The 18,950-nt window shown below is 44.8% G+C and overlaps 2 protein-coding genes and 1 pseudogene across 3 annotated transcripts; all 3 read left to right on the forward strand.

Moving 5' to 3' along the window:
* Positions 1 to 306: 306 nt before the first annotated feature.
* Positions 307 to 5,713, forward strand: LOC135605863 (uncharacterized). Its single transcript, XM_065096406.1, has 2 exons — positions 307 to 2,377; positions 5,077 to 5,713. The coding sequence occupies exons 1-2, from the start codon at positions 1,016 to 1,018 to the stop codon at positions 5,431 to 5,433; spliced, it is 1,719 nt and encodes a 572-aa protein (XP_064952478.1). The 5' UTR covers positions 307 to 1,015; the 3' UTR covers positions 5,434 to 5,713.
* Positions 5,714 to 11,917: 6,204 nt separating this feature from the next.
* On the forward strand, positions 11,918 to 12,828 carry LOC135605864 (protein S40-7-like). The gene has a single exon (XM_065096408.1). It carries the CDS (start codon positions 12,011 to 12,013, stop codon positions 12,506 to 12,508), a length of 498 nt encoding a protein of 165 aa, XP_064952480.1. The 5' UTR covers positions 11,918 to 12,010; the 3' UTR covers positions 12,509 to 12,828.
* Positions 12,829 to 13,276: 448 nt separating this feature from the next.
* On the forward strand, positions 13,277 to 15,142 carry LOC103975589 (ATP synthase gamma chain 1, chloroplastic-like; annotated as a pseudogene). The gene has a single exon (XR_010484573.1). The product of XR_010484573.1 is annotated as an ATP synthase gamma chain 1, chloroplastic-like (transcript).
* The last annotated feature ends 3,808 nt before the right edge of the window (positions 15,143 to 18,950 follow it).

An 18,950-nucleotide genomic window follows, 5' to 3' on the forward strand; every position in this document is an offset into this window, starting at 1 on the left:
AAAAAAAATAAATACCTTTTTTGAGAATTTATTTTTTATTTATTATTATTATAACAACACTCCATAGCATGAGTCGAAGAGTGTAATCTTCAAAGACGATGAGCTGAAATAGAAATAACGTAGAGATATTAAATATAAAAATATTGATAAGAAGATGTTGATGTGGCCACCATTCGTCGCCATCTGATGCGTGCAAACTACATACAACATGCCAAGTTATAGAAGATATTTACATTATACAACAAATATTCAATAAAATAACTTATATATTATTCACTGCAGACAGACACTTGTATGGGCGGAGGCGACCAAAGTCTCGCCGGAGCTTATGTCTCGTGCCTCCTCTCAAGTTCGTACAGAACACGAGAAATGTGGCGTGCCCTTATCACCACCTTTCCATATAAGGCTAGAGGACGTCTCCCAACAGAGACCGGCAGTGACCAGCCGGCCCCCCCGCCGTTCCCTCCCTGTGCAGAGCCTCCGACCGGAGACACGTCCTCCCGCCGCGTGGAAACTGCCACGTGCCTCGTCTCATCGGGCCGCGCAGTCTTCGTGCGGGGAACTCCGCGTTCCCTGTCTGAGACGATACAGGAGAGGTCTGCCCTCGTCTTCCGCTTCCGCTTCCGCCATTTCTCGCCCAATTTACGGGGTTTTTATGGTAATCGAATAAATCGAAATAGGGGTCGAGAAAAAGCAAAAGGAGGAGCGAAGCGAAGAGGCGACAGAGAGAAATAAAGACAAAGCAGAGGAAAGAGAAGCGAAGAGAAGATACAACCTCCTCACCGGATCCCTCGCTCTTACCCGAAACCCGATAAAGCAAACCTCGACTCGAGAGAGTAAAGAAGAATATAATCAACAAAAAAAAAAGGGGAGAAAAAAGAAGAAGAAGAAGAAGAAGAAGAAGAAGAAAAAGAAAGGGTGGGTGAGATTATATCATTTCGTTGCCTTCATCGCTTCTCCGCTCTTCCTCCGCACTTCGTTTCTGCTTGGGACAAAGAGAGAGCGAGAGAGAGGAATGGAGGAAGAGAGGGTGAGGATCGAGGAGTACGCGCACAGCCCGGCGCACTACGCTGTGGCGCTGGGCGACTCGGCTGCCGTGAGCCGCCTCATCGCGTCGCTCCCCCGGCTCGCCCACCCGACCGAGGTGGCCACCGAGTCCGACTCGGCGCGCGAGGAGCGTCTCGCTGCGGAGATCGCCGCCGTACTCGACCGCCGTGACGTTCCCCGCCGCGACACCCCGCTCCACCTCGCTGTCCGCCTCGACCGCGCTGCCGCCGTCGCCGCGTTTACGGCCGCCGGCGCAGACCCGTCCCTCCAGAACGCAGCCGGATGGACCCCGCTCCAGGAGGCGCTCTGCCTCCGGCGCCGCCGCCTCGCGCTGCTGCTCCTCCGCCACCACCGCCGCTCCGCCTGGGCCAAGTTCCGCCGCCGCCTCCCGCCGCTCCTCGCGGCACTCCGCCGCGTCCCGGACTTCTACCTCGAGCTCGCCTTCCACTTCGAGAGCCCCCTCCTCCCCTTCCTCCCCCGCGCCGCCCCCTCCGACACCTACCGCATCTGGAAGCGCGGCGCCGACCTCCGTGCCGACACCTCCCTCGCCGGCTTCGACGGCCTCCGCGTCCGCCGGTCCGACCAGTCGTTTCTCTTCCTCGGCTCCGGCGCCGGCGCTGCCGCTCCCCCGGGCTCCCTCCTCGTCCTTCACCGCGGCAGGAGGGAGGTGCGTGACGCGTTCGAGGGCGCCGACGCGGCGGCGCCGGCAGCTGACGAGGCCGACATTGTTTCCGACGCCAGCGCCTATCGCCCGGGCCTCGACATCACCGCAGCACAGCTGGTCGGTCGGACCAACTGGCGGCGGCGAGAGAAGACCGAGATGGTCGGGGAATGGAAGGCCAGGGTCTACGAGGTCCACAACGTGGTCTTCAGCTTTAAGACGATGAGGGCCGCTGCTGACGAGGAGGATGAGGACGATGACGATGGCGAGAAGCTCGTTGTCCCACTCGACCTCCATGAGGACGACGACGAGGGGTTCCTCGTCGCGGACATCCCGGAGATGCCTCCGCGGCACAGTTGCTATGAACCGAGGGGAAGGATGAGGGAGGTGGAAGAACTGGGGGGTATGGCGAGGAGGAGGAGTGTAGATGTACGACCACGGGAGGAGCACAAGGACTGGGTGAGGTTGGGGAGGGTAAGAGCCGGTAGAAGGAAGGAGAAGGAGATGGTGAAGAGCCTGCGACCTGTCGTGTGGCTCACGGAGGACTTCCCGTTGAAGCTCGATGAGCTGATGCCGCTGCTGGATATACTGGCCAACAAGGTCAAGGCGGTGCGGCGCTTCCGGGAGTTGCTCACCACCAAGTTCCCGCCAGGAACTTTTCCGGTTAAGGTAATACTTCTTGTTGTAAAAGGGTAAAACACTTTCTCTCGTTGTTTCAAACAATTCAATTTTTGTGCAGAATTAGAAGCTCATTCTGTTGCTTACCATTGAGTTTTATGATTTTGTTGCCGAATTCGAAAAACTGCGAATACACACAAAAATGATTTGCACTTCCTTTTGACTGGCACACAGGAAAAAGACTGTTTGTTGTCTGTTCTGTAACTGAAACTTGAAATGTGACCCATGCTCTCTTTTATATAATGCATTGGAGGGTGCCAAATGTTTGATTGCGACATCGTAGACCATGATGGTCTCCACACTAGCTTTGGAAGTATTGTGATATGCAGAGAACAATTTGGCACCAAAGCGACAATACATTTAAAATCAGGAAGCAAATGGTTGGTGGCTCTTCCGAGAATTAAGTTGTATTTTCATGAAAGCATATATTCTAGGATTAAAAGAAACCTGGAAGTGCATATGAGAAATTACTAGTTTGATTGATTACATGGTTGATTGGATCTCAATTTCATTAGTTAAAGTGATCTAGTATTGACAGCAAGTGCTATTTTCTTAATTTACAGACTAGAAGTCGCTATGATTTTGGTTGAAAGTCATGAAATAATGATTCTTCAGGATCTTAGTTCTATGGCAAAGTTCAGCTCGTTGTAATAGAACAACAATTGTGTAAATGGACAAAGTTGGATAAATATAATGATGTTTCTTGATTAGTTCTTTCTCCATATAATGTTCTCAACAAATATGTTCAGGTGGGATAAATGATATTGTTACATAAGGCAGGAAAAAACAGTATCATTTTGCTACCTGTTTTAATACAATGAATCTGCATCAAGTTTCAAGCGACACACTAGATGAGCAAAATAGCCTGCTCCTGGTTGCTAGAGTATAAATTTGATGGACTTGACATTTTGGCTACTGCAACCAATTGTGTTCTGAGTTTGATGCCAGTTGGGCTCTTATTCCAAAGTTGCCTGAGTTGCAGGATTGCCAAATTTAGAAATAATGTGATGGTTTATATATGTTGACCTCCCATTATAGATGTTCATTTATAATTGTGGACTTGGTGACCAGCTCTGCGGCTTATCTCATTTTGATGGAAAAAGGCTTGCTGACATTAACTGTTGGTTCCTTTTTGCTTCTTTTTAGTTCTTAGCTCTTTTTTGTTATATTAAAGAGTCTAGGAAATAAAAAAGATTAATCAAATGACTATCCTTTAAGGTCCACATCTGTCCTTTTTTTCAATCAATATAATTGTATTGTCTCGAACAATTTGTCTATACAATTTTCTTTTACACTTACAGTTTCAGTTGTAGAATATCATGATTGCCTGAAAAACTTTATAATTTCGTCATTTGTTGTTTTGTTCATTTCCTAAAGGCTGTCATTTAATGTTGGACTTCTAATACACCAACATGCAAGCAACCATCAATGCATTTCATATATGATCTGCAGAATAGAGGGCACCTGTAACTTGTGATCTTAAGCAATGGGTAACTTAGTCAATTGCCGTCCAATCACTTTGTTTTATCATCTAGGGTGGTTTTGGTTCTCTGCATCTAAAGATAAGGCTGCAGAGTCGAATCCTTGCATTAATAGCACAATCTCATGCGTGCAGCAAGATACAAATTCACTTTGTTGATTCGTTGATTCTGTAAATTCAGAATAATGCTGTATTCGATCATTATGATCAGCATTCAAGAAGTTATGGATCTAAGTGATTTCTTGCATTTTGTCATGCAGACTTTTTGATCGCATGACAGGATGCAAGGATGTTTGCACCATTTCACATCAATTATTGCATGCTATTTGAGTGATACAAGGAACATCCTGCATCAGAATTCCCGCATGAGCTAATATAAATGCATACCTATTTAGGGGAAACAAACACAACCTTGTGTAATGAATTTATATTTTTAACAAAGTAATCTTAAATACAAATTACATCACATGTTTAACATGTATTCATTTGGAAGTGGCTAGTTTGTGAGGCCACTCAAAACCTGATAATGCTCCAGACATATAGGTTTCAGTCAGAACTATTTTAGCTGCTGAAGTTTCAAGTCACATGTGACCTGCCAGTTGGTGGGTTGAACTCCAGCAACATCAAGAGTGAATTAGTCTTGCATGTAACTCACAATGGTTCTTTTATCATTGCACTGCAGTGGAAGTAAGTGCGACATCCTTTGTTCTGTAGCTTTATAAGGGCATCGTATGCACTTGCATATACTGAAGCAGCATCATGGGTCACATGATCATTGCTATGCAGATTTGTTGTATTTGGCCCGAGTGTGCCTCTTTAGCTGCATATTCAACTCGCATTAAATCCTTCGTCTTCTATTATTATTGAAATATTGTCTTTAGCTCTTAGTTTTATTGTTACTTGTCAATTGAATAGGTTCTTAGATGAGTATAAAATCCATCACATGCTTGAATAGATATCCAATTACACAGGTAGATTGTTTTTCCTTCTGAAACTTGAATATTACCATGAGTTTTCAAGTTTGATCCCAATTGTGTATGTTTTATTTAAGTTCTAAGTGCTCGCATCCGAGGCTTCGAGCAGCATATTTATGAGTTATCTCTGCTTGCTCTCTTTCTTCCTTACATTAATAAAGCGGTGGTATTAGAGTTCCATGTTTTTCGCATCCCATACTGCGTATGTTTCTCATTTTCCATGGATATTATTGCAGGTTGCAATCCCAATTGTCCCAACTGTGAGGGTTGTCATCACTTTTACCAAGTTTGTATATCTTCAGCAACCTGAACAGTTCTTCACACCACTCTCAAGCCCAAGGCTCTTACCTGTCCCAGAAGAAGATGAAGAAACTCATAAGGCTGAGACTCACAAGAGCTCTTGGCTATGGTGGAACACCTCTGCGGCCAAAACTTCTGCTAGCCGAACAAAATCAGTGAGTTCGTCTCAAGTGGTCGACCATGTTGACCCGTTTGACATCCCGAGCGACTACGCATGGGTTAGCATCCATTCGAAGAATCAAAGGACGAAGACCTCCAAGCCCAAAAGGGGAAAGCAGAAAGAGACAGCATGACTGACCTAGCAGATGATATCAAAGAGAGGTGGTGTGAGTTGCACAAGAAAATGTAATTAGCTCAAACTTTGTTAGATCTTTCTCACCAAAGCTAACTAAAGGATGCTTTCCAATTGATTTTAGCTTGGGCTATGGTTATGAAATCGCTGGTTTGACAGCACACGTGCCTTGAGATGTTTTATCATGTAAGGTTGGTTTGTGGTTGAGATGTAAACCGACAACCTAATTGTAGTGCCAGTTTTTGTAGTCGGATATAGGAATCCTGGATGTGGCTTTTCAATTGTGTGTGTGATTTGTTCACTGTGCTTCTGCAGCTCATGTAGCTCTGCTGGGATAGTTTCTCTTGCAGAATTGATTTGGCTCTCCATCCATACCTGCACGGTAAGTGAATCTTCAATTGTAGTTGTTGTTCTCTCACACTGACCCTTGTGTATCATCTGTGCTTTTAGACCCTGACTTGTGCTTGATGCATTTCTTTTGCTTTGGCCCTGCAGAATGCTTTGGGAGATGGTTACCTTTAGAGCAGCCATTTTGGGACCAGTGGCAGTACCATGGACATGCAAAAGCTCAACAAAATAATGTCTGCGGACCCTGCAAAAGGTCAGTCAAAGCTGAGCTGAGAGCCACTGTGATCTCCGGAATTTGTGCTATCTTTTTGTGATGCTGATTTGTGGATGTCTTGCTCATGCTAAAAGCTTATGGTGCTGAAAGGGGTCAACATGGGTCAGGTAATACTTGACCAGAATTCTTTTCGTTCTCCAGTGGAGTCAGATACGATCAATTAAAAGACATCTTTGAATCATTCCCATTTATTTGTATACTTTTTCTTTCTATTTCCTACATGGTTTGGATTGGGCTATTATCTCAGTATCCAAACTTTACCTCAAATTTGCATCTCAAGCAAATGTATGGCCATTCTGGGCGCAATAGTAATCAGTATGCCATGGAGATCTTGCCATAGTGTAGCATGTTGTTGTGATGTTATCCTCCTAACTTAGCAACGGTACTTGTGAACATTGCCATTTTGCAGATCATCGTTAGTCACAACTCTTGATGGGATAAGAGTCTAAATCACTAGCTATAATCGGAAAAGCCCAAGTCAAAATCAATAATAATGTACACTCATATGCGTTCCCTTCAATCCTTCGAGATCAAACAAATTAGGGGTGTCGCAGTCTCCCGAGTTTATAGATTCATCATTGAAGAGAAAAATCTTTGGTTCTTGCACATGAACCATCTTCTGCATCACAATTTAGATAGAGTGCAGGTGTTCTTGCTCCTAAGCTCCGTGTGCTCCTCTGTTCATCATGTTCATATGCTTCATCTGAAGCACCAGACCTAACAAGGATCAACCCTATGTTCTTCGCCATGTGGCTAACATCGTCTTCGTAAGATCTCATGCTGTGTTGTTTTACTGCACTGGACCGCTGCGACAGAAAGCATTCCTCCTCCTGCGACATGTCCACAGTGTGCTAACAATTCTACAGTTCCTTGAGACTCTCTGTCTTCCATTTCCCCCTAAGTGCTGCGTCCAAAATCCTTTCTTGGTTATTGAACTGCCATGAATTTATTCCACATATAGTGATAGATTGCTTTTTAATTATATGGAGGTTGCATGACATTTTATGGTGTTCATTACTTTTTCTTGGTGACCGATACGAATATAATGATGCATCGAAAATTATCGTTACTTCGCCGTCGTCATATGACCGACACCTTTGTCATCAGAAGAATGATATATTATCATCTTCTGGATGATATTACGGTCAATCTAGCTCTACAAAAATTAGTACATAGGATTCGATTGTATCTTAGGTCAAAGGAGTATTTAATTATGATCTCAAGTACAACATTTGCTCTCACTTGGACTTAGCATTTGATTAAATTCTGGGAACCTCTTATTAATTTAAAAATCAGAGGTGCCTTATTAGGAATGCCTCAACGCAATCTTACAGAGTTCGGAGATGTCTTCTCCCGACATCACTTCAGTCTGATATGAATGTGGAGTAGGACCTTAGCTTGCAACTTTTTCTTGAAGTTTATGATGTTTGAACTCAGCTATTCATGTCTGTAAATCAAACCTCTCTCTCTCTTATACATTCTTGCAGTTTGGTAGATCCAAAACTTCCACATATTCTATTTCCTTGTCAATCCATCTTAGCCTTCACCTTATCATCGACTATAGTGCAAGAACACTCATCTACATGACCAGTGATGACAACTTGTGTTAGTTGAATCACTATCCAACTAGGCCCAAATTGGAACCATAGACATCTCACCTACTTACCATGAGCAATCAGTCTAACAAGCATCAAAATTTTCTTGAATCTAACATGGCAAAAAGCATTTAGCCTCGTTCAAGGACCACTGATTTGACTCCAACTTGTCTGGGCAAAACTCTTGCAGGCTGCTGCATCACCATGCCCCAATCGTTTAGCCCCTCTTCAAGGTTCCTGACAGTATAAAGTTAGGAAGCTGAGCCATTGGATAGCTGTGGAACCAAATGAGGCAGATGCCATGTCCTTCCCAAAGAGATATGCTGTCTAGTATTTCTCTGATGTAGCTCAGCTCTTCATCACTCCATCAGTAAGATGTAAAGAAAATAGAAGGTAGAGAAAACAGTGCTCTTGCTCTTTCGTAAGGACAAGATTCCCCTGGAACTCCCAGCTAGCAGCAAATTATTGTGAGGAACTTGGTATAGGAATCTACTTTTGCCTACCATCATGCATGAGAACCTTAGGAAATGGTCCTTTATCAGATACATTTGTCTATGAAGAAGCATGGTAATGGCAAATCGAAGCCTTCGTATTTCTCTTAGTTTCATGTTCATCAACATGCAAAGCAGTCTTTCATCAGAGAGTGAAGAGGGATCAAAGATAGACTAGAATTCATACCTTGGATGAAGTGCTTGGAGCGAAGGAGAGATATTGACGCGGCTCAATCCAATTCCATGGCTATGTCAGCATCCAACCATGTCTTCGGATTGAGACACGCCAATACCTCTTGTGAAACAAGCACCGTCTGTCAAAAACTCAACCTCTGATCTCCTTGCCTCCATCATGAACACAGAGATGGTGGTTCTGAGTTGGATTGAAGAGCCAAGAAGCAAAGCTTGTGGGTTGGGAAGGAGAGAGAGAGAGAGAGAGAGAGAGAGAGAGAGGCAATGGAGGTGGTAAGGAGGGGCATCAACTGTGGAGAAGAAAGCTGCATGAAGCTTAATTCTTCGCGAAGAGCATCTTCCTTTGTGTAAGCTTTCTCCTTCAGTTCATATTTGGTTTGGCTTAAGAATGCTACAGAAAGGGAAACAGGAAAAGAAGATGAAAGCGGAGAAAGGGGATGTGATGGAGACAAAGATGAGATTGCCTTATGGTTATGGCGGCTACGCATATAGTGTTGTTCTATCTCACATAGTTTTCCTTAAGAAAAAAAATCTCCATATCAAAAGAAATTTTCTGAAACCATTAATCAAATATAAGGGAATTATACACTCTCTTGATTCAACAAAAATCTACGATCTCACACATTCTCTCTCATATAAATTTTGGAAATTCTTTTTTCTTAAATTTTTAGATGAAATCACTTAAAAGTACTTTTTTTCTATACCTCAAGGTCATCAAAACCTTGAATATGTATATAAGATGTTATATCACTACAACAACTTAATTCCTAAGGATTTTAGGTAATATGAAATCTGCTAGAATTTTGAAAATACTTATCAAATCTTGAGATATTCTACTGATGTGGGAAGTGCTTATAGTAGAATTTCAGTCATGTTTCTATGGCAATTTTAAGTAAATACTTGTTTTTATAACCATACCATTTTATTAGAATTAGCAGTGGCACCTCATACACATTCAAGGTTTTAGATCCAGATTGGATACTCTCTTTTGTTTGTGTCTGGATAGATTTTTCTGCTCACTATGAACACCACAAAAAACTATGTAAATTTTACCATCTTAAAGTGACCATGGGGCATTGAGGATCATAGCAAGAGGTGACAGTGGAAAGGAACATCAACTGTTACAGCAATTGGCTGCAATACTAGAGTTAAAGGGCATAGACCTGCAGGTATTACATGGGGCTGGCTACAAGGACTCATCCATGATGCTCTTGCTTGGAATCTGGATGGAGCCACAGAGAGAGAGAGTGAGAGAGAGAGAGAGAGAGATGTGGTGGGTGGGTTGCAGTAACTTCTCAGGGACCATCAGTTTCCTCCTCCTCTCTTGCACAAAGAACAACCACATACTAATACCCATAAGCTTCCAATCCCAAGAGCTGCTGGTGCTGCATCACTCTCATGCCACGAGGCCACCAGTTTGTGCAGGTGTGGCCTCATATTTCTCGGTTACAGACATCCTTTTCTTCCTTTCCACTTTCTATCTTTTGCTAAATTGTTTCTGGTTTGAGATGACGAACAAGTGTTTGTTAAGGTGACAGATTGATAGTAAAATGCAAGAAAAGAAGGAAGAAAGTTCCCCATTCTCTTGTGGAGGATCATCGCTTATTCTTAAGGTGAGGTTTCACTTGATTAGGTGCAATCCAGAGACCAAATCCTGTTCATGGTTGATCACCCTACAGTGGAACCTCATCCATAAAATAATCCGGCGGTAGAAAATTCTGCAGACACTCCACAGGAGTTGTTGCACAAGAGAGGACAGACACCTGCACTCAAAAGACTTTTAATGAATCAATGAATTGCTCTCGATTCTACTATTGCAGCTCTCATCTGCAAAAACTGAAGGTGCCCACGATGGCTAAACTTGGCAGAAAGTAGCAGCATTACTCCACCTTGGTGAAGGCCAGAGAAACACAAGCTATCCAAGAACAAACAGATGGTGAGCACTTCGACAGTGAGCGTGGAACGGAGCGTCGGGCCACATGTACTTCGACAACACTGTTTGGTGGATCCACCCATGTAATGATTGCAGAGTGGCGTAGAAGGAGAGCATTTAATGGCATCACGCGAGGTGGTGTCTCCTGCAGGACCGCTGCCTCCGCTCTGCTTCGGAACTGTCAATTGAAGCCACCGGCATTCATTGACGGTGGGGGCTCTGTTTCCCCTTTGTTGGTGGAGACTGCTTCTCTTCCTTCTTTGTCCTCACTTGCTCGGAATAGTCTGCTCTCCATCTGTTGGGCCGAGGATGCAGGCCCAAAGCCTACACTCACTGAGCTAACCTTGCGGGCCAATGGTTGAGGCCCAAATCTGGGCCCATGGTTCGTATACTCTACCCTTAGGCTCGTGGACGACGGCGCGTTTCGGCCTATGAACCTGGGGCCCTTTATGGAGTCCTTGGAAAAAGGATGGACCCCACTCTTACTTGCTGGGAAGAAACCCTGAATCCTGGCTCAAATATAATTGGAGTTGCACCTCGTCGTCACATCTGTATTAGTCTGGAACACAGTGCCATGGAGATTATAAGAGAATAAATAAATAAATAAATATATATATATATAGATAGGTAATCACACACACGTTACCTGAGTGCAGAAATGTGTTGTATTTCATCGATCAATGAGATCAAATAATTCGTAAAAGAAGGAAAAAAAGATTCTTCCTCGTGTCCTTTATTCTAATTTCTCGAGATGGTGAAGGAACCGTACCCTTAAAGGTCTAATGATGCATAAGAGCCTTTGTCGGATTGGACAATATGATTAACTAGTTAACTAATTGTTTGGACTCTTCGTTGCATAGTGTGGCGGCTTAATTTGCAATCGACGTCAATTGCGGTACTGCGACAGTGCGCAGAAAGATTGACTTAGTGGCCTCATCACGTCCTCTTTTCGGAGGAACTATAGTCGCATGGGTTCGTATGTAATGATCCCAGTGAATCCTCTTGTTCATGACGAACGACATGAAAGAAAGAAAGGAAGCATGGTCTTCCAAGAGACCAGAGAACACCTGGAAACCCCCACACACATCCGACTGCCTCTCTATCTGCTACCATCTTCTGAGAGAGAGAGAGAGAGAGGACTCCACTTCGTGGGGTTGTAGAGGAAAGGACCGATGGCCACTCCCATCACTGCGAATTCCCGGGTAATAATAATCCATGCATCAGTTCCCGGGGATAACGTTGGGGGCAGACTCTCCAATCCCTCGCGTCCACCTTATGCTCCCGCAACGCCAGTGGAATTCCCACCCGACCAGAGAACACTATTGCCATATGAGGAAAAAACAAGTTTGGTATCCTTTCTGTGGGCTGGCTGACTCCCTGCTCTGAGAGAGAGAGAGAGAGAGAGATCAGTTTTGCTTGCTTCAAATCACATTTACATCAGACTGGATTGATGTTTGCCCTCTCACTCGCTTCAGTCCTGTGGACACTTTGAGTCACCCCTCCCTACCTCCCACTTCCCTCATGGTACGCCCTTTAATTTATAGGTGGTGGTGGGGTGCAATAAAGAGACCCACCTGGTTAATGCAACCATCTCAAGAAGCCTATATAGTACTGATGTCTCCTCTGATCAACACAATCCTGATAAAGCTCGGTGATGAGCGCAGGAATCATGTGAGTGGGGAGGGGAGGGATCCTCATCTTGTGGAGCCTCAAGCTGTGACATGGTGACTCTTGTTTAGCTAGACATGGCGGACGGTGATGAGGACTTCGAGGAGGAGGAGGTTTGGGCAGTTGTCATGGAGAGGAAGGAAGCCAGCAGTCCAAGGTCTAGAAGAGGTAAGGATTCTTCGTGTCATGCTTCTGCTGCCGCTCGCCGCCTTCCAACCGGTGCAAGGATGATCCCGAGGTCCGCCGCGGGTTCAGAAGCAAGCGGTCGAGACCGCAAGCAATCTGCTCCCGTTAGCATCCCTGACTGGTCCAAGGTTTATGGGCATGGCCAGGGGCCGAGTTCCGTAGCTACCGGCGACGAAGACGGCTGTGATCGTCGCGGCGGCACCAGTGAGAATGATGAGGACGACGAGGACGACGACAGAGCCCCTCCACACGAATGGCTCGCGAAGAAGATGGCCAGGAGCCAGATCTCGTCCTCCTCCGTCTGTGAAGGCGCCGGGAGAACGCTCAAGGGCAGAGATCTAAGGAAGGTGAGGAACGCTGTGCTCACCAAGACTGGTTTCTTAGAGTAAGATAGGAGTAGGAGGAGCAGTGGCGATATAGTAGTAAGAGGAGAGGTTGATGTGGGGGAGCATGATGGCTTCCTGTGAACAGAGTACGTCAGTGCTGCTTTTGGGCTACGTCGTCGTTTGCTTTTCCTTTTCCTTCTCATGTTTGTTAGCTTCTTTTGCCTGGCAGCATTGAAATTTTGTCTGGTGAGTTGTGCGTTACCGAGCTCAGGGAGAAGACGATGAGAACTGAGAGGTTCTCTTTTTGGTGCTGTAGATCACTTGGCATGTGTAACCTCTGAACTACATGTCCCTCGCTAATACTATGTGCAAGGAATGTCTTTTTTTGCTCGAGGAAAAGTGGGTTCCCTTTCTTATTCTGTTGCCATGTGAATTGTTTCCCCACCACCATGTGCACTCCTCATTCTCTGCTCATCTCTTTTTTACTGTGCGTGTGGGTGAGAGACCGAGAGAGAGAGAGAGAGAGAGAGAGAGAGAGAGAGAGAGAGAGAGAGAGAGAGAGAGAATAGATTCTCGTGGGCCAAACTTCATACTCGTGTCTGCATCACCGCTGCACTAATCATAGAGCAATGACCCACATCAACTCAAGTCACTTTGATTTCAAGTTCACACATCTGGGTTCATACTACTGCTACAAGTTCAAAATGGCAGCTCCCATGACAAACTCACAGAAGAAGGTGGAGTTCATGTATAGCAGCAGCAGTAGGCTTCATGGCAGAAGTCCGACGGCAGTTTATTTGGAAAAGATTGGCTTAGTGCTTGCACACCAACTTCTTCTAATGACTTCTCCAAGTAGTTAGTACACCTGAACTACACGATAGACTATTAGAAATGATTGAGCCATCAAAGCCAAACACACACACGGCTGCAGTACTTGTACCAATGTGGTATGCATCGTAGCTTTTGTGTGAATGCTAATCCTAGAAAGCAAGTGGGAACTTACTTGATTTAGGTCTCTTATTCTCCTAGGCTCATATGTCATTTCATCTCGATCATACTTCTACCACCGCCAATGTGAAGGTTGTATCAGTACGAGTGCCAAAGCCAAAGCAATGCAACAACTACAACCGGTGAAGAATCTCCCACAGCTCCACATTGTTCCCCGAAGAATGTACTCTTCTTTACTCTCTGCTGCATCCTTTCCCACCGCATTCAAACGTTACCAAAGAAGGAAGGGGAGAATCGTCAAACGTGAGACTTCCATCAGACAAAATCTAGCCTTATCCCCGACCCAATCCAACCCTCCCTCAACCTCTCGTTTCCCTCGCTCGTCTTCCCTACTTCCTCACCATCCACACCTCCAACTCAGGCACCAACATACACTCTCCCCTTCTTCTTCTTCTTCGTTCCACTCGGCTTGTTGCTAGTGACAAGCATGTCTTGCTCCAACCTCACCGCAATGTGGGCTTCCCCAAAGACGTGCGACCTCGACCACCTCTCCTCGCCCCCTTCCGACTCCTCTCGGCCGCTCCCGCGCCGGCCTCGTAGCCCTGCCTGCCGCCTTCCACCGCCGTGCACTGCGGTCTCCGCGAGCTCCGCGACCACATCGACTCCGTGAAGAACACCCAGAAGATCACGGAGGCCATGAAGCTCGTAGCGGCGGCCAAGGTCCGCCGCGCCCAGGAGGCCGTCGTCAGTGGACGACCCTTCTCTGAAACCCTCGTCGAGGTGCTCTACAACATCAACGAGCAGATGCAGACGGAGGACGTGGACGTGCCCCTCACCCGCGTTCACCCCGTCCGCAAGATCGCCCTCGTGGTGGTTACCGCCGATCGTGGCCTCTGTGGCGGCTACAACAATAACATCATCAAAAAGGCGGAGCAGCGCATCAGGGAGCTCTCCGCCCTGGGCATCGCCTACACCGTCATCAGCGTGGGGAAGATGGGTAACAGCTACTTCCAGCGCCGCCCCAACATCCCCGTCGATCGCTTCCTCGAGGTCGGCAGCCTGCCCACCACCAAGGAGGCCCAGGCCATCGCCGACGACGTCTTCTCCCTCTTCGTCAGCGAGGACGTCGACAAGGTGGAGCTCCTCTACACCAAGTTCGTCTCCCTCGTCAAGTCTGACCCGGTCATCCACACGCTCCTCCCGCTCTCCCCCAAGGGCGAGATCTGCGACGTCAACGACGTCTGCGTCGACGCCGCCGAGGACGAGCTCTTCCGCCTCACCACCAACGAACGGAAGCTGACGGTGGAGCGGGAGACGGTGCGCACCCCGACGCCCGCCTTCTCCCCCATCCTTCAGTTCGAGCAGGACCCGGTGCAGATCCTGGACGCGCTGCTGCCGCTCTACCTCAACAGCCAGATCCTGAGGGGCCCTGCAGGAGTCGCTGGCGAGCTCGCTCGCCGCGAGGATGACCGCTATGAGCAACGCCACCGACAACGCCGTGGAGCTGAGGAGGACGCTCTCCATCGTCTACAACCGGGAGCGGCAGGTCAAGATCACCGGTGGGATATTGGAGATTGTCGCAGGCGCCGACGCCCTCTCCTAATTAGTCTGTTCCATTCTTCTTCTTCTTCTTGTGTTACAAGTCTTGTGCTACACGGGGCTGCAACTTATCCAAATGTTTACGAGGAAGGCATGCAACTATGAATTCTCAAAAAGAAGATAGATATATCCATCATCACCTTATTATTATGATTCCTTTCTTTAATTTAATGGAGGATAAACAGTTATAAAATAATGTCATAGTGAGAACATAACACAAAAAAATTGTCATATTTTAATGCAGTGTTTGCGAGATGTCACCATTATTATTACTTTGTTTAGATTCCAAATATAAGCGCTCTCTTTTTATTTGTTTTTATTTTAATTACTCCACGTGAGACATTATAACGGCGATGTGTTTATCGTACGATTATTTACACATAACACCAGACATTATAACGGCGCCGTCATTGCGACCGACATACCAAACAGACGCTACTTCATCTTGATACCAATTCGCGCTCGCCCTCCGCCGACGAGCGGTGGCGCCAACTCGTCATCTCCTCTTTGCCCCACGCGTTGCGCCACGCTCCGCTCGCGACATCTCCCCCCCCGTCGGCGTCATGTTCGCCCCCCCTCCCCCACCGCTCGATCTCGCTTGCGGGACTCGGCCCTCCAAAACCCTACCCCTCTCCCGCCTCCTCTTCTTGGTTTCCGTCAATCGTCTCGGCGTCTCGAGGTCGTTCGGTTCCCTCTCATGGCGGCACGTGTGTCCGGTCCAGAGTCGATGGGTATGTTCTTGGACATGCTTGGATTTGTTGTTCTTGATTCGGTTCTTTGTGCCGGATCTTTACGCCGAATTCTCATAGTATTACCATGATCTCACATTACGTTGTAGCAAAGAAAAACAACAAGTAATGTTGATATGATGTGTGAAGAGAAAGGTCTTTAAGATGCCTGGATATGGTTAATAGTTTCGTCCCCTTTTGTTAGTGCTTTATATCTGAATGCTCTTTTGACAACCAGATACTTCCGATTGTCTCATTAATATGTCTTACTTGACTGGTTATCTCCATAGATGGTGCTGCTGCAGATGTTTATGAGTATATCTTGACTAGTCCCCCAGAGCCTGGCGGTGGCGAATTTGGAAGCTTCTACAGTTCATCTGCACTGCATGATGGAAGAATTGGTAATCTAATTGCTGTTTTCTCTATCTTGGTATTGTGATCTCTAATGTGAATTATCTCATGCACTCCATGATCCAAGAATTTGTGATACAACTTCTATTTTCTTTTATCTTGATAATATAATCCTTAATTTGAATTATCTCATGCAATATTGTATTTTCTGCGTGTGTGCTTGATGAGCACATGTTGGAGGCCTCAGCATATATGTTTTACCCATTGGCATGCTACAAGGATGCTGCTTAGAATTTATCAAAAGTCGGAAGGTGATCTTCCTAAGGAACATATAAATCTAGGTTTGCACATGAATTTTGTTGGTTGGAGTGGCACGGTTTAGGATCCTCTCTAATATGTATGGACCAAATTCTCTCTCTCACTTGTACATATATTCATCTCACTGTCCATCACACCCATCTTCACATTTTAGCCATCCATTAAAGACAGGCGTCGGAGTGTGGGGGATCCCCTACCAACAGGTGGGTTTGTCTTGAATGGATGGTGGAGATGTTAAAAGGAGGAAGGGATGACTTGAGATGGAGGAAATGGACAGTACAATTGTCTATATGAATGGAGAGGATCCTAACCCAAGCCTTATGAGCCCTCCCATCTTCATGGCTCCTAAGTTGTTATGTGTAGACAAACAAAGTATAACAGAGACAGAAAGGAGTTCCTAATCTTGTAAAGGAGTTGCTCCACGTTATGGGATAGTATTTCTATATTGTCTACAAGGGAAAAAGTGCATATCTTGAAGGACCGTGCAATGTACTTTTTAAGTTTTGGTTCAAATCTAATATGACACTGCATGGATATATTTTACAACAGTGACACAGTAATGCTGTTTTTCAGCATCTAATTATGCAGCCATATATCTTGAGGAAAATCGTTGTGGAAATTTGAACCATGATTTTAGAAGACACTGGGTGTATAATACATTTGAGACATTGAAGAAGGAAAACAAAGATATGATAGTGTATTGGTTCAATCACAAATTTTCATTCCTTAAAGTGAGTTATGCAATGTGTTGACATATTTTTAATACTAGGAATCATTTCTAGATTGTTACCAGCAGATGTTGTGGATGCTACTGTTTGAAGATGGTCTCATTGTTCCTTGCACTATTTAATCTGTGACTAGGTGGAACAGGTGAGGGGAATGTGCAGGGTTAGAGGTCCTGGGTCTATTTCCTAATAATGGATATAATGTCTCTAATCTGTTCTTTTGGACTATGGATATATTCTTAAACATGCATTTGTTTCGCTGGCAGTGGTTTGAAATTGCTATTTGTCTGCTATATGTTATTCTCTCCTTTTTGTATTCAAATTGTTTGAATAGTTTCTCGAGTCTTCGTGGTGAAGGGTTTCATCTTGCATTCTGCTCGACATTGTTTAAACTAAAGCATTGATACTCATAAATAACAGTTGATAAAAAATTAAAAATCCATGTGCATGCATTATGATCTGACCTTATATGATCTTGGGATTCCAGGTAACCTGATTCTTGTTACAAAGATGCCTAGCAGGTAACCTGAAAAGAACTATATTGCCTTTCAGGTTGTTCTGTCAACAGCGCTGCCAGATATGTTCAAGAGCACTTACAAGGTGATTACTGAAGGCAATCCAATATTCATTTTAAATGTTGCTGATTGTTGGCACCTATATTGCATGATTGGAATACGGTATTCTTTTGTCGCAACTTAGTTCAGATACAGTTGTTTATGGTTTCTCTCCAATAAAGATAAATTCCTGATCTAAGAAGTTTCATACTTTTTCAAAGTTAGATGCCTTGGAACTATAGTACCAATTATGCTGTGCCTAAAATTCTGTTAGTGCTGAGGGACCATTTTCTTTCTTTTTCTTTTTAATAATGTGCTGCTTTTAATGTAATCCTCTGAGAAAAATAAATTAGTTCAGGACAAAAGAAAAACTTCGTTTAGTCCTGCCTTGTTTGAAAAGTGGATTATCTTTTTATCACTATCATAACATTGAGTTGAATTTAGTCCTCATACAGTTGCTCATATGTAAGTGAGTGAATTAATATTGTAAAAATCAAAAGATAAATGTATGGCTCCCAGGCCTTCAGCTTTGTAGGTTTGTCAGCATGGAGGTAAGCACTGAACCTTATCTACTTTTTAACCGAGAAAAGAGCTTCCAACAATGAAATTTTACATGATGATGTTCATTTGTGTTGAAAAAACATGTTGGCATTGGTTTGTTTCAATCCTGTCAATAGCTGGAGAGTTTCTCTTGTTCCATTAGTAAGAACCAAGCTGTCATGGTTATATTGGAAGCTGGACTTTGTCTCCTATAGTGTTCAATAATATTTGCTTCAAATATCTTTTTGAACATTTACAGCTCAGCTAAAATTTAGCTGCTGCTTGTAGCCCTACAGAATGCAGTTTTCTTTACCATGCTGAATTTTTTTTTTTCCAGAAATACAAAGCCGATGGGAAGGATATGATAGTTTTGGCTGAAGCAGATTTCTTCGGGAACCAAGTGCACTATGTTGTCGGTGAATTTCTCGTCCAGACCCATTGCAGCATGATCATCTGGTAGCTTGTTTTTTTTTTTTTTTGGTAAGTGTTCGTATTTTTTTGTAATTGAATCTTGTTTTCCATGTCAGGGAATTAATGCAGTAATTGCTTCATTAAAGCAATTTAATTGGGATGGGTATAATCCCAGTGTGGTTTAAACCAGGGGAGGATGCGGAGTCACTCGGCCTGACAAGTAATGAGGCTGTACACTATTGACCCTTCCTGGCTGCATAAATGTGATACAACTGTTGTTACGGACACTATGTTGTCTGTGTGTTGCGTTCAGAATGTTGAAACTACCAGA

The sequence above is a fragment of the Musa acuminata genome, chromosome BXJ2-2 (assembly GCF_036884655.1).
Source record: "Musa acuminata AAA Group cultivar baxijiao chromosome BXJ2-2, Cavendish_Baxijiao_AAA, whole genome shotgun sequence".
NCBI classification, from domain to species: Eukaryota; Viridiplantae; Streptophyta; class Magnoliopsida; order Zingiberales; family Musaceae; genus Musa; species Musa acuminata.

Bases quoted from the DNA above. Each gene is read 5' to 3' on its own strand.
- LOC135605863 (XM_065096406.1), top strand. From the start codon at position 1,016: ATGGAGGAAGAGAGGGTGAGGATCGAGGAGTACGCGCACAGCCCGGCG. The intron at 2,378-5,076 runs GTAATACTTCTT...ATATTATTGCAG, and splicing joins CAGGAACTTTTCCGGTTAAG to GTTGCAATCCCAATTGTCCC.
- LOC135605864 (XM_065096408.1), top strand. From the start codon at position 12,011: ATGGCGGACGGTGATGAGGACTTCGAGGAGGAGGAGGTTTGGGCAGTT.